General features: G+C 28.0%; 1 protein-coding gene across 1 annotated transcript; it reads left to right on the forward strand.

Moving 5' to 3' along the window:
- The first annotated feature begins 6,758 nt into the window (after nucleotides 1–6,758).
- On the forward strand, nucleotides 6,759–15,369 carry LOC126855125 (uncharacterized). Its single transcript, XM_050602519.1, has 8 exons — nucleotides 6,759–7,577; nucleotides 7,708–7,815; nucleotides 8,113–8,258; nucleotides 9,575–9,737; nucleotides 10,203–10,359; nucleotides 12,555–12,704; nucleotides 13,243–13,675; nucleotides 14,053–15,369. The coding sequence occupies exons 1-8, from the start codon at nucleotides 7,358–7,360 to the stop codon at nucleotides 14,302–14,304; spliced, it is 1,629 nt and encodes a 542-aa protein (XP_050458476.1). The 5' UTR covers nucleotides 6,759–7,357; the 3' UTR covers nucleotides 14,305–15,369.
- The last annotated feature ends 1,085 nt before the right edge of the window (nucleotides 15,370–16,454 follow it).

The following is a 16,454-nucleotide window of genomic DNA, read 5'->3' on the forward strand; positions in this document are numbered from 1 at the left end:
GATATAACTTCTGCATACAATGAAAAATCGTCTTCACAAATTTAATATCTAAGCAAAATGTGTGTAAAGCTAAAAATTTTGTTTAAATTAAAAATTTTTTTTTTTCTTTAAACTATTCAATGGAAATAAGATTATATAATTTTCTTTTTTCTGAGAAACAGAAATGTCTTACAAAAATTTCTTCATAATTACATATATTTATTATAAGATTAAAATATTCAATCAAAATAAGATTATAAAATTTTCTTTTTTCTGAGAAACAGAAATGTTTTATAAAAATTTCTTTCATAATTACATATATTTATTATATTTTCTCTAAAATTCCTTCAATATTATTGATATAAAACCAACATATTTCATATGCAATATCGTATCCGTAGCATTAAAATTATAATTTTTGTATTAAAATAATCATAATGCTGATTTAATTTTGCATATCAGAGTTCATCGCATTGCATCTTTGTTGCTGATATAATGTTACATCCACGATCTGAAATTTAATCAGTGTCATGATGTCATGCATCATAAGCTGTCACAGCAACAGCAGATTTTATTTATCGATACGTCAGTACAGAAAGACGTCAATGACGTTCGCGCACCTAAACTAGGTCGCGTAATCAACGGCGCCAAATTCATGAAGAAATTCGCCAGTACTTGGCGAGTTCGCCATCGCCGTGTGTACACGTGGGTTTTACCGCTCGTCACGATAACAATAAGCCATCGCGTTTCCCAAATAATTTTGCACGATTGTTGTCAAACGTCGCAGAGATGCTAGAAAAACGTTTTTTGCGATAGAAATCGACGCGATTCATCGCGGCATCGATCTCTAAAGATAAGAAAATTGTAAAAAAAGATATTTTTTTAAATTTCGAACTGTCATTTTTTAGTTTCATCTAGTAGCTATTGAAATTTTTGTTATATAGATGCCTGAGTTTTGCAAATATCGATCATGTACTTACAATCGATGAGTATGCATCTGAACTTGACCGGCCAAACGTGGAAACACTTCAATAAAATCATCTGTCATCTCCCTTGTTTGTGGATGAAACTTTGTGGATGAATCTTGATTGTTGCAACTACTCTGCAATATAATAAAAAATATTGTTTTTTAAATTATTAATAAACAAGATGAAATTGCAATTATGATACATGATGTACATCGATTTATTATTTATTTCGCATTAATCGATATAAAATAATAATATAAATTAATAGTGAAAAGCTTCCGAACATTAATCCATTAAAAAGCTACATTTGCTTTTATCGCGAATATTTCAGTTCATGTTGGATGCGACGTTTGAGGCTAAATAGTTAGTACATCAGCATCATACATCCATCATTATGTTTAACTTTATTTCATTGAGTAAACGACAATGTGCATTGATCTTTGCGATATTTTGTATCCATATGTAATATTTGTCCATGAGATCGGAGATATGAATGAGTGCACGTTTATTCGCGAAGAATACAGTTCTTCTATTTATGCCGATCTTCTAGTCAATCAATCTTATCATTGCCACTTGAATGGTCGCTGAATAATACGTAGGTGTATAACAGAGAGAGAGACTCAATTTCTCCATATTGGGTCACGTGCATGCAACACTCCGATCTCATGCGCTTCCACGGCTGAGAGGACTCATCATTCTTGCTAAACGACTCGAAAATTTTTCCATCCACATATACAGGATGTTCCAAAAGAAGTGCAAAAAATTTTAAGAGATGATTCTTTGTTAAAAATTAAGGATGATCATTTTCATAAACATGTACTCCTATATCTTTTTCTGAGAAGTTATTATCTCCGTCAAAGGAGAAGGTCAAAATTAAGGTTTTTTTTATTATAATTTTGTATTGTTTTTTTTTCAACATTTACTATAATTTTGTTTCGCTTGCTTTTTTTATTCGAAAATTTAATTTCTCATAACTCGAAACTTATATCATTTAACATATTGGGCATAATAATGTATTTTTTTTTTTCTTGAAAATTATTAATTTTACAAAAGAAAAAATTAAAGAAATAAAAAAGTTTCTAAAAGAATCAAGCTTTCTAGCGCATATCTTTAAATGATCCGATCCGTTAAAAAATTAAATAGAGGTTGTTAGTTTCATTCTCTTATAACGGGAAGATTAAAAAAATATTAATAAGTATTCTACCAGCCGAATTTCATTTTTCTAATTTGTCCAAAATTTAAAAGAAAAAAAAAATTTAATTTTCACCTCCTCAGGGAGAAATATAAGAGTATATGTTTATATGAAAAGTTCCCTTTAATTTTCGAATCATCTCCTATAATTCTTCGCATTTATTTAGTAACACCCTGTATATAAGATTAGAATGCGCCCACGGCTAAAGCAAAGACAACAAAGAAAACTCGCGAAGCGACCTAATTATGCCGAGCGAAAGAAAATGTCGACGCAACAGTTATAATAAATGACAACGAATGTAATCAAACAGTTTGGCCATTAATCTCGTTTATTGTTGTAACGCTTAATCGTGAAGCGTATTCTATGATTAGAGCGAGAATAAAATATGTTCTTACAAGATCCATTTTATGAAATACACTTTATTTATATTTAAAATCTTGTATAAAATATTTAAAATTCTTTCTAATATCTAAAGTTAACATGTATAATTTCTGAACTTTATTCTTATTCAATAAAGAATGTGCAAATATGAAGCTTTTGTTGTAAAAGATCCATTCAACCGTTAAATTTAATGTCCAAACGTTTTATTACATGTAGAAGTTCCGAGATAAATTCCTAATAAAGCTACTGATAGTCAACTTGCTTCTTTTTTCTCGAAAGTTTGCATCACAAAATCTAGGCCAGTTCTCGCGTTTCCGGTCGATTACAGATAAACTCTCACGGGCATTCGTCAGTGTTAACGTCACGGATGAAACCTGAAATCTCGCAGAAGCGTTACTCATACATTAATCTTTACATGCGTGCAAGGAGAAAACGAAAATTTACAATATAAATCGCGATGAATAATTTCGCATCAATCTGTCCGGTTGTAGTTCTCATCCTAGAATCATACTAATTATATCCATGTGTATATAATTATATCTATAATTATATCTATGTGTATATAAGTATCTTTAATATTAAGTCTTTTAATAATTAATAAATTTACTTTAATTAATACGAATTAATTAGAAATCATTAATAGAAAGAATCGAAAAATTACATGATTCTTTATGAAATTTGGAGACAATTTCTTTTTTAACAAAAATTTTATATTTCTAAGAAAATTATTATCGCATTTCTTTTATATATATATATATATATATATATATATATATATATTTATCCAATATAAATATATAATTATTTTTAAATTATTTTTAAATTAAGATTTAATTTTCTATAATATTATTTTTTCGTTAATTTTATGACAATTTATATATCCCGAATCTTGAAACACATGGCATGAGATACATAAACATTAATCGATCTAAAGCTAAAGGCTATAAAAAAAAATTATAATTTACCGATGTCGCCGATATCTCGCGATTGAGTGAAATATTATTCGTAATGATGACTAAAAAAAAAAGATTATTAGCAATGATTTCACGCAATGACTTGACGGATGTTTATGCAAAAAATTGTTTACAAAGTAACAATCACGATAACATGATTGAATTCATATTCTTGAAGAAAAAAATAGGATTATTACTTCCTAGATCAAAAATTCTTGATATGTGGAATGTCATTATGCAAGAATTGATTAATTTTTATTTCTTATGATATATAAATTTTTGTTGTGCTCTTTTCGTTGAAAAACAAAATGATATTATTAAAAAAATGTACAGAAAAATTCAATTAATTAAAAAAATGTATTATATATATATATATATATGCATATGTTTGTCTATGTGTGATTAATTATATGAAAATAATATATCATCGCGTAAATACATAATACGCGTAATGTATTCTACGTACAAAATTTCACGTATTTGCAAGTCAATTAGAATAAGTCAATTTAGAAAATGTATCCAATCTAGCTATATTTCCATCAGCGAAATATGAGAGTAACGTAATAAATTTATTTTAGTATTCAATTCGTCAATGCGTTTAAAACATATATGTAAGACGAAGTGAAATAATCGGAATTGTTCGATAAATATGGTGAGTACAATGATTTTCCGATGACAAGAGATTATTGAATTGATTGCAAAATTATAAGAGCAACAAACATTCGTTCAATAGCCGTCGAGAAAATCATGGAAAAAGAAAATTTTTAATCTCATCACTAAAAATCACTGCATTGACCCAGTTTGCGTTATTCAAGTCTCAGTTACGCCACTTGACAATGATTTTGACGTAATAATATTGGCACATGCTGCTAAAATAAACCCTCTTAAACCCGAACGTAACATGAGAGTAAAATGGAGTTTACTGGAAAGCACGAGCGAGATGAGTAAATTTTTCATCCTATCTTCTGTCATGCCCTTTTCTCTCCTATGTACTCGCATACATTTTACCAAGTCCAGCATGAAGCTACTAGACGAGGACCTATCCGAGAATTTATCCAATGCTCGGATAAAGATGGGTGATGATGGCAAACTGCATCTGCACCCACCTAACTTACGACTGGAAAGTGTGAGGATGTTTGAGAGACGAGAAGTCTCGCGGGCGTCTCTAGCTTTTAAAAGTCCGTCACTGTTATTGTTGGTCCTGCGCCAACGTAAGTAATGGCCGGGCACGCTGCAAATATATATCCTTCCGCGCTTTTTCTTATTTATCTTTTTGAAGTGCGGAGATTGATTCGCGAGCCGTTTCCATATGCCCGCTTGAGAGAATTACGACTCGATCGCAGTGCGCCAGTGTCTACTTTATGTATGTTATGGGCCGCCTACGTGGATATGTTTTGCATGCGCGACCGTCTACGGTCAAAGGATTTCCCGAATTATTTCCTCCTACAAAAAACATCAAGTTCATCAAGTTGTATGTTTCTTTTAATTTTCACACCGATATCAATTTGCTGATTTAACGATAAATTATTTCGCAAGAATATCATCAATGTGAAAGAAATTTTATATATAATAGAACATACTGTATGCTAATAGTATAATATACTATTTGCATTGATTAAGTTGTAAAGTTTAAAGATATAAAGAAATAATTATTTCTATAAGAAATATATATAAGAAATAATATATATAAGAAGTATATATAAGAAATATATATAAGATAAATAATATATATAAAAATATATATAAGATAAATAATATATATAAAAATATATATAAGAAATATATATAAGAAATAATTATTTTATTCTTATCAATTATCTCAAAAATTATAATAAAATTAATTACAGACATACATGTAATTTTTTTTTATTTTCATAACGCACACTGCTTTACAGACAATCAAAATAATTGCTGGCAGTTAACCGACAAATTACTCTTATATATATTTATTAATTATTAATTGTGTGTTCATCGATATTATAATTTTATTGTATAACATATAATTTTTTTCATCGATTGTGTATTGTGCGATCAGTGGTGCCACCTCGCATTGTTCGTTAAGATTAACAAAATTTTTTTACTCATCACAATACGTTGCCTTATTGATTTATACCGCCATCTGTGTTATCAATATTATCAATATTATTATATAAAAAAAAATTCTACAATTAAACCGTTATCACACAAACAATATATATAAAAATATTAATTAATATAATATTAAGAGAAATCTCCCCTTAATAGATTTTTACATAAATATATATAAAGTAAAGCAAGATATAACAAAAAATAAAAAATAATAAAGAATAAAAAGAAGAGAGAGAAGGAGAGAAATACTTTTTATATTCTTAAAAATTAAAAGAAAATTTTTTTCGTCGTTTTGCTTTTTATCAACATGTCTCACGATACAAAAATAAAAACTGACTTTCTCATTTTTTTGCAAGAAACGCGTTTTATAAAATAAAAGAATGTAACAAATATTAATATAAAGTATTATATTAAAATATATATATATATATATATATATATATATATATATATATATTCTTGTGCAATATCTTTAATATATTTCAAACAAAGTTACATAAGAACGAATGATGTAAGAAGGATTAAATAAAGGATTCCTCTTAGCTAACTGACTGTGTTAACAAGATTACACTTGAATTAAGAGAGAGAGGTTCTCACATCGAATTAGTTAAAGGAGAAAAAATTAATATTATTATATAGTTTAATAAATTATGATACAATCGGCAAGAAAATAAATTTTTGTAAAAAAAAATAAAATAAAAATAAAAATATGTAATTTTTTATTAATTTTTTAATTTTTGTATACTTATTTTTTTACGAAAAACATTTTTTCAATTATTATGTTTATTAAATCTTCTATCTTCATCAACAATGTCTATTATTCTAGAAAAACAGAAAAAAATAAAAATAATCAATTATGTGTAATATAATATCTTGTATTGCACATATATATATATATATATATATATATATATATATATATATATATATATACACGCCAATTTAATATAAATATTCTATCAACTAAATAGTTTTTTTATTATATTTCCTATATAAAATTAACCCCTTCACCCCCTCCCTCCCCAAACAAATTCTACTCGTAATATTTCTTTGTGGTTCTTTCAAAGAATAGATTTTGAGAACTTCTATGATTCGAAGCCGTGTTTAAAACCTTACAAATTCGCGAAATATATGCGGTTAGCTTATAAAGCTTCCGGAATTCAATATCAAGGTTTGCACTTGAGATAGGTAGTTTAGTGAAATCTGTCGCAAGAGACGTGACATCGTGATATTATACTCTGTTTATATGCTTTAAAACGAACATCATTGTGTCTTACAGTCGTGTGTTTTGTATACATGAAACTTCGTTTGTAAATTCGTAAATATGTCCGTTTCGACAAAATAATTTTCAATGCATTTCACATTTTTTTTACACAATTAAGAATGGCATTATATAATCCTTCAAATGATTAACAAATGAAACTACATGAAAACATAATTACATCTCGAATATATATTATTAAAAATATATATAATTAAAAAATAAATAAAAAATTAATATATAATTAAAAAAAAAAAAGGAAATCGTTTATATAAAACTTGTGAATTTATTATTTCCGAGTTTATTTATACTGGCTGACAGTTAACCAAAGAAGAAATTTCGTAATCATTTCGCGACAGTAAATCATATAATATTGCAATAAAACATTTTAATCATTTATTATTATTAATATCCGTTTTATACTACGAGAAGAATTCATACAAAAAAGAGAGAGAAAGTATTTACGCTTCCTCTTTTTTAATTTTTGAAAAATTCGAAAGATAATTAATCGAATATCGATTTATCTTATCGAAATATGAACTTCTCACGAATTTGGTGCGTAATCTTCGTGATAGCCGCCGCGTGCACTTGCGGTGTGCGCACGGAATGCGGTGAATCCGCACAAATTTCGCTGCTAACGAGCGTGCACTACGATGCATCGTGCACGAAGCTATCGACAAAGGGCGTTTTACTCTACGAGGCCGCCAAGCTCTTCGCTGAGATTCACAATAACAAAACCGATGGATTCAAAATCGGTAAAAATTTAAATACTTTGATTCCGATCAAACACTCGATTAATTAATCATTAATAATAATGTAACGCGGAATAGAATACTGATGTGCAAAAAAAAAAAAAAAATTAATCGCGAAACAAACTATTTGTAGGAGTTACTGTTTTCGATACATGCGGAACTATAACGGGTGCTTTGAAAGCGGTAATGAAGGCTCTCGTGTGGGCAAATATCAACTGTCTGCACCCACCTCATTATTTAGGTAAAGGTCCTCCTCGATTGTATATTCGACACTAATTTCTTAACCAAAAATTAATAATCAGCAATCATTGTTGACCTCTTTTTGTAAATTAATTTTTATAAAATATAGTTCTTTAAAAAAAAATAAATAAAATAAAATATTAAAAATATATAATATAATATAAACAAAAAAAAATATATATATATATATATATATATATATATATATATTAAATACATAAAGTTTGTATTTCTTAAAGAAATACATACTTAAATAATCTTATATGAATTGATTTATATATGTCTGATAATTATTCAGGTATTATCGGACCGGACACTATGACAAATGCTGAAGCAGTTCACAAAGTGACTTCGATATTGAAAGTGTCGCATATCGTCAGAAAACCATCGATTTCTCCGTATTTGCATTATTTGGCGGAGGAATCAGATTCCTATCTAATACAGGTTTCATTGATTGAAGATTATTCTCAACGATAAATTCGCAATATTGTTGCTTAGCCTTTGTAAAACTTTGTTCTACAAACGGAAGATGGAAATCGTTATTTACGATCAAAGCAATTAACTTCCCGGGAAAAAAAATAGACATATATAATTATATATGGCCATATATGATCTTGTGTAATCACATAAGTCTATTTTTTTCTCTCGTAATGATGTTGAGCTTATCATAATCTTTGCATAATGCGACACTAACGGATCGTTACGCAAGTTTTTAAGTTTTACGTTAATAATACCATTACATACCTCTAATAATTTATATCGATATTAAGTCTAATAAGCTTAATTATGATACTGCATCTAATTATTTCCTTTTCACAACTAGCTTTATTTTTACTACATTTAAAATTACTACATTTAAAAAAAATATGTTTATAATACAATTTTTTTTTTTTTAATATATACACATATAGAGAGATTTCTCTACATCTATTTAAATATATTTGCATTGAAATAAATAATTAATAAATTAAATAAATAATCTAATAGCTGTCTGTACAACTTATTTTATATTATAAATTGCAAATTATGTAAATAAAAACATTGTACGGTAAAATCACACGGTACTGAATGGTTAGCTCGATTGAATATGAATAGGAGTTGATTGCTGAAAATGTCGGCACTTATCCGCAAATAGCTACAAAGTTTTTTATTGCCATAGTGAAGTGCATTTAATGATGTATGTACATACACATACAAAGAGAGTACGTATACGTATTTGTTGCAATTTTTATATAAATCATTTATGTATCATAAATTCACTTCAATATTATATATGCAATGCTTGTGTATTCATAATTCATAGTATTCGCTATTTTCTGCTAATTAGTTTTATAAATATGACTTGTCTCTATTGGTAATCTTTTTTTTCGCATATATAAATATGTTTAAAACTAGCTGCAATATTTTTTAATCGGCATAATAATTATAGTTGATGAATTAATATAATATATAATATATATATATATATATATATATAATTATTAAATGCAAATAAATTACAAAATAAGACATGACATAAATTTAAAAAAAAAAACCTAGTTAAAAATAATAATTGTTACAATCTCTAAAAATATTACCAATTGCTGAATTCCATTTATTTAAATTATTAAACATATTAAATTTTATTTATTTAAATTATTATTTATTTAAGTTTATTATACAAATAGATCGCAAGTAAACAAAAATTTATCCCAGCCATATTCAAACAATTTTATATTAATGAATAAATGATTAAAACGTGAACGTTTTTTTTTTTGTAGGGAGTCTTGAGAATGATAGAAATCTTAAAGTGGAAGTCCTTCACGTTAGTAGCTAATATTAATGATGAAAATGATAATGGTATACAAAATGTTGCAAAAAAACTAACAATAAATGCTATTGCTAAGAATTTATGCGTTATAATTGATGATAACGACGAGAAAGGTATGGAATTATGTCTTAATTTTTCTGTTACAGAGAATTTTACGATGCTTTAATAGCATATTCATGTAAAACAAGTTCTAATATACAAATGTCAATGTTATAATAATTTTTAACGCATTTATAATTTGAATCAGAACACTGAAGCCTTACCCATCAAAGTATTGCATAACAGATATAATAATGCATTCATGACAGATATCGTCATATTCTCTGTGCATAATAATTGTTAAAACACAGCAAAGATATCATATATGTATTCAAAAATATTAGATTTATATAAAATATTATAGATTTTGTTAAGCTCGTGTGTGATATTGATTAAAGTATGCTTAAAAAAATTATTTTTTAAATATTTTGAATTCTCTCTCTATTTTCTCTGATTTATCCTAAACTCGATATTGCTTTCGCCCTTTTAAAAATTCTAAATGTATACATCAATTTTTTTATATCAATTTGATGTTATAGATTATACATCCCACATCGTGCATATTGGAAAACCGAAGAAGAAGTTTTTCAACGATTCTATCAACGCAACTATACTAATTATCAGCGAAGGAAATTTGAAAGATTACTTAAATCTCATAAAATCAACTAACACTATATTGCTCTTGGAAGATTCTAGGTAATTATTAACAAATTTCACAACAAAATTTATTTACAAATTATATAATAATTATTCATTAGGCTGCTTAATTAATTTTTGAAAAAAATAGATTCTTATTAATAAAATATCTGTATTTTCTTAAGAATAGAGAGAGAAAATTTCCAAATGAGATGTATTTCGCTTAAATAATTAAAACAATTACTATACTTGAAAATTAACAATTTAAATGTATAAATAAATTTTCTCTCATCTCTTACATAAATTCTCAATTATTAGCTTATTAGTCAGTTTAATTAAATTAAATAATTTAATTTATTTATTTTAAGTTATTTAAACATACTATATTTTGATGATTAATATTAATCCATTATGTAGTATTTGATAGTTAAATATTAATCCATTATGATATTAAAATTAAATTTGTAATTATCATAATATTAAAATATTAAAATATTTAATTAAAAATAATTACACTTTTTAACATAATTATGTAAAGTGCGTTAACATATGAATAATATAGCGAATTTGTAGTACAAGATAAATTTTTTTTAATCTACTTTTCAAGTTTAAATAGAGAACTTCATATATATCAATAAATTATATAATTGTAGACTTAATTATATCTCCAATTATCTGTAATAAACTTCATACACATAATAACATTTAAACTTTAAACAGCTTCAAATATATATATAAACATGTGATAGCAGCTTTCTGTTATTCGCGCTAATATCGTTTTATTATTAATCACAAACTGTACACCAATGAAGTATTATATACATGAATCAGCAATGGCGATTACATAGAGATGAATAATTGATAGATTACTCAATTGACGATCCTTTATCCGAAATTATAATATATTTCAACGGGATTGTGATTTGAATAATTTGATCATTAGGTATAATTGATACGATTTTTACGTTATTTATATCCAATGTGTCGTAATGATTCATTATTAGCAAAAACGTTGCGGATGTTCCTTATTAAAAACGTATGATTTTCCTCAATATTATTAGCGGTTTTTACTATCACTATGACCTACGCTTGACTCCAATTATAGACTTCAATTCGCAATTATATTACAATTATAGATTTATTGATATAATAATTTTATATCAATTATGTGTCGTGTGCCGATAACGCGGCATCTAAGAGATGTCATGCACAAGTTTATTCGTTTATTCGAAAGCGCGATTTCTACTTCCGTTAAATGTGTCAAACTCAATTGAGGGCAAGGATTCTCGGTAACTCGCGATAAAACTTGCCGGTACCCTTGCTTTTTTCCCAGCATTTTAACGTTTCATTCTCCGGAACAGCAATCGCGCCGAGGTCATCTTTAAGTCGCAGAAAAAATCTCGTATCATATATGAATGAACGGTATGCCGTTTTACAGAGAGAATGCGATGCTATAAATATAATACGCAAATATATATCTGTTTACAACTAAACTTCTTTATGATTGAAATATTGTGAAAAACTATTTGAATGCACACTCTCTTACAAACTTTCTTATACGTTTAAATTATAATATTTATCTCTTTCAAAGTAAAATCTATTTATGCCTATAAATTTAGCAACGTTTTCTAAATAATAAAACGCTATAAAGATAATTGCATTTTCTCTCTTTTATTTTTAAAAACAGATGAAATAAATACCGACTACCTAATAAGATAACGTCTCGCGCACTTCATACATGAGAAAAGTCGGTTTAAAAGACAATTTAAAATACTTGCTTGCAATAAAGTTTGTTTTTTTTTTCTACATTTTTATAGCAAACTATAATGATATGCATACATGTGTATGACATTTGCAATATCTTTTATCACGCAACACAATATTGATTTCACAATTATGTACTATTTGAATATTAAATGATTGCGAATGAAAGAATAAGATCAAGCAAATTACTCTGTGAGCAGAGAATATTAATTATTATAATAAGTTGCTTAATCATTGATCAATTTTTTTTAATTGGTTTCTTATAAATTTTTGTAGAAGTCGCTAAGAAATTTTATTATTAGATTTAACTCGCTTTACTTGCACACAATAAGTGATACGGTTACTACAAGACACCCTGTATATTAATATATACGTACAAATTTAAAACAGAGTTCAATATATTATTAAATAATATTTTTCTTATACAAATAATATTGTTTTTCTTCATATATGATAAAAATATTTCATGTTAATTTTTTTTTTTTCATCAGAAATGTAATTAACGATCTGGAATGGAGAGTTGAAAATTCGGAATGGATGCCTAAAAATGGCTCTGGAAAGTACGATGTCGAGGATCTGAGACAAGTCAGATGGTTAGAGAATGCCATAGGAATTTATGTGAAGACTTTAAAAATGTTATGGTGAGCGAAATTTCTATTTAACCAAAAGCTCAGCGATAAAAAAAAAAAACAATTTTGCAACACACGTATAAGAAATGAAAAAAAAAAAAAAACTAGTGATTTAATAAGTTTATAACGAGCTGTCGGTAATTAAGTAATTGCAAATCCCGATCATTTATAATCGTTAAATAACGATTTATGCATTCGATAATGTTATAATAATTCAAGCGACAGTAGAGTTTTATGATCTCATATTTCTATGAGTCATTATGATTTTTTAATGTAACTTTTTTAACAAAATTTTTTACTATTTATTATCCATTTCAATAATCAATTTTGGAATATCCATTTTGGATAATCCATTTTTCTTTTCTTTTTTTTTAATTTAGAAAAAAACAAAAAAAAATATATAAATTAGCTTATTGGCTTAATATTGATAAAATTGATCAAGTAAAACTTTTCTCAAGATATATAATAGAGCTTTATTATAAGTATGTAATTTATTAGATCATGATTTATGATGCAAAATGTAACCCATCAAAGTACGATTATTTTACAGCAAAAACAAGAGATGTAAGAATGAAATAAACCCTCTGGATTGGAATCACATGATATCGAACATGTTATTGACAGACAACACGGAATCGCAGAAAGCATCGAGATCTCTCGATCTGTCCGTAAAGACAAGCACAAGTAATCTAGAGCGCCTAGGTAGCGTGATCGTTCGGCAGAATAGGGCCAAAATTTATTGGGACGGGGGCAAATGGGACGAAAAGGAGAAAAGCAATGTGGAAGGAACCGAAAAAAGCCATGCAATGTCAGAGAACGACGACGAGGACGTGCCGTATACGTTCAGGAGATTCCTGAATCGAGAGAATGAACCGTTAACAGGATGCGCCACGACCGTCAAGGAGATCAAGAAGCTACGGGAAAGCGAGGATAGCGAGAGGATCTTAGTTTCGGGAATGGACGATAACGAGTGGTGGACAATGGTGATGTTTTGTTCTACGAGAAAGAGAGAGAATGAGAGTGAGAGTGAGAGTGAGAGAGAGAGAGAGAGAGAGTTATACAAATAATGAAATTGATGCCTTTTTAAAATACCATACAGTAAAAAAGGATTGTACATCAATCTCATTACTTTTGACAGATCATATGTAGAAAAAATTTTCTTAAAAATCATCTTTTACGAAATAAAAATATCTTTCGATATTCTTTCTCTTTCTGCATCGTGACAAGAATCAGTGTTACGCGAGAAATAGAAAATGATTTGAAAACCTCTCTCTCTCGGAAAATGCTCTTTTAAAGGGATTTGGATTCGGTAAGCCGAAACATCAGAGATACAACATAAGCTCACTTTCGCTGATTACAGGTGTACACGGTAAGCGGCGTGGGAATGGCGATGTTCCTGGTGGGAAGCTTCGCGGTCTACATTGTCTACGTCAACATAAACGGACTGAGGTGTTCTAAGAGTAAAGATTATTCGGATAGAGATACCAGTCTGAGGAGAATAGGAAGCGACAGGGAATTACCTACGACCATAACTACCCGCAACCAGCGAGCACCGCGTGCGCCACAAAGGACGGACAGCGAAAGGAGTACTATATCCGAGAAAAGCGTTTAACCTGAGAGCTAATAAATAAACGATAAACTAATAAATATATAAAAATTAAATGAAGCAAGCGCTCTGAATAAAAGATAAAAATCTGCTTTAAAATAAGAGTCAAAGTAGTTTAACGTATTGCGTTTCTTCGTCAGCAAGTTTCATAATCGTATTATCTCGATAAATATCTTTTAATATGTAATATTATTTTTAGTATTATTTATAAGGTCCAGTAATATAAATTAGACAGTATTTAGGATCAAGTACGACATGTGTATATCGACGATATGCATAACTTCCAAGTATGATAACTTTATCTCTCGTAATAAACTAAAATAAGATCTGCAAAAATCACAATTAAATATTTCTTATACACATGCATATTTGATTTATCATAATAATTGTATAAACACACAATACGAATCTATATATAAGCATAATTACTAAATTCTTTATTTTTGCGTTACATTTTATATTATTTTTTTTTTTATATTTTAATCGTTATAAATATAACATACTATCATGTATTGTGTGTTATAAATCACGAACTAAAGCTTTATTACATTTGCCTTTTATCATGCAATTACTCGACAATAACACGATACGCGAAAATCGACCTTCACCTTTCCTCAAGATTATTAATCGCGCAACAAAAGAGAATAAAACTTCCGGCACGTAGAAGCCTGCGTCGCATAATAAAGGGTAAGGTATTGCCGCGGATGTGACAGATTAAGATGGTAAAACGGGGTTATGCTTGACTGAATAGGCGGGCTATTGTTCCCGCCACTTGACGCAATCAAATGATCAATCAATCCATGTTGCGTAACATGCAAAAACCTCTACCTAACACGCACATTGTCGCAACCGTTCAAGATAATCGGAGATCGGTCCGCGAGAAACCGAACCATGCAAATACATCGCAATCTGCATGGCAATGTTCTTTCTCGGTCAAGGTGAGACAATTGCGAGTATTACGTGTCATATATATGTATATATGAGTGTGAGGATATTGAAAAAAAAAACATTACGATCGTACGAAACTCCGATTCTCTCTCCGAGTTTCCGATACTCGGAAAAAATTGTATTATTTTTATACTCACCGCGATTCTATTGTCAGCAAATAAATATAACGTTTATAAAATTTTAGAAAAATGTTAATCGCCAATTGTAATAATTGCTTGGAATAATTACGTTTTTCGAAGGATAATGCGACGAATAGAGCGACTCACTCGTACCACTGCTTGCCTTCCTGCTCGAGCTTCGTCGTGCGAATGATAACAATACGATAGTAAAAACAATAACACGCCGTACGCCATACGCTCTCAATCCCCTCCCACTGTTCACATTCTTTATATGTGAAATATTGATTATCATATGTATATATATATATATACAAGCAGTACGACATACGTACACAATATAAACAAACTGTTAGTTATGTTTTGTCTCGAGTATTTTATCTATTCTACAGGGTGGGCTCAAACGTTCCGGCAAAACTTTGAGATTTTATAGGAAATTTAATTCTGAACAACAAGTTTCTTATAAATATGGATTTAAAAATGTTTTCTAAAAGAAGTTACCCGCCCAAAAACTTCTGAAATCATGGTATTTTATATATTTTTGCAAATATCAGGAAAAATATACGTTTTTTTTTAAAAATACCGAAACAAAAGTTGTATAAAAGAATTAATTTATTTTTCAAAGGCAATCAAAATGATTGTAGTATATTCATAAGTTTTGAGTTTCAAATGTACAAAAAAGTATTTTTTTTCAGCTATCGATAGAGATGTTTAAAAATACTCTTCATTTATTATAAATTTAAGTTTTAATCGTTTATCGTACTTGTTGGTTATTCTAAAAAAAAAAATTTACTTTTCTGCATAGGAGAATGAAAGAAAGAGCACACGAAAGATGAAAAAAAAAATGAAATAAAAAGAATAAAACGTAATAATAAAAATAAAATCTTTTTCTTCCATATAAATAAAATAATTCTTCTTTTTAAATTAAAATAGCACTGTAGAATATTTTTAAAAAGCTTTACCGTCGATAGAAAAAAAAAACACTTTTTTGTATATTTAAAACTGATTATCTCGAAACTTGCAAAATTCATCATTTTGATTTAATTTGAAAAATAATTTAATTCTTTATAACTTTTGTTAATATAAACATAT

The sequence above is a fragment of the Cataglyphis hispanica genome, chromosome 15 (genome assembly GCF_021464435.1).
Source record: "Cataglyphis hispanica isolate Lineage 1 chromosome 15, ULB_Chis1_1.0, whole genome shotgun sequence".
In the NCBI taxonomy this organism is placed as follows: domain Eukaryota; kingdom Metazoa; phylum Arthropoda; class Insecta; order Hymenoptera; family Formicidae; genus Cataglyphis; species Cataglyphis hispanica.

Excerpts from the sequence above, each read along its gene's own strand:
- LOC126855125 (XM_050602519.1), top strand. The coding sequence starts at position 7,358 with ATGAACTTCTCACGAATTTGGTGCGTAATCTTCGTGATAGCCGCCGCG. Across the intron at positions 7,816-8,112 it reads GCACCCACCTCATTATTTAG|GTATTATCGGACCGGACACT; the intron begins GTAAAGGTCCTC and ends ATAATTATTCAG. Across the intron at positions 9,738-10,202 it reads TGATGATAACGACGAGAAAG|ATTATACATCCCACATCGTG; the intron begins GTATGGAATTAT and ends TTGATGTTATAG.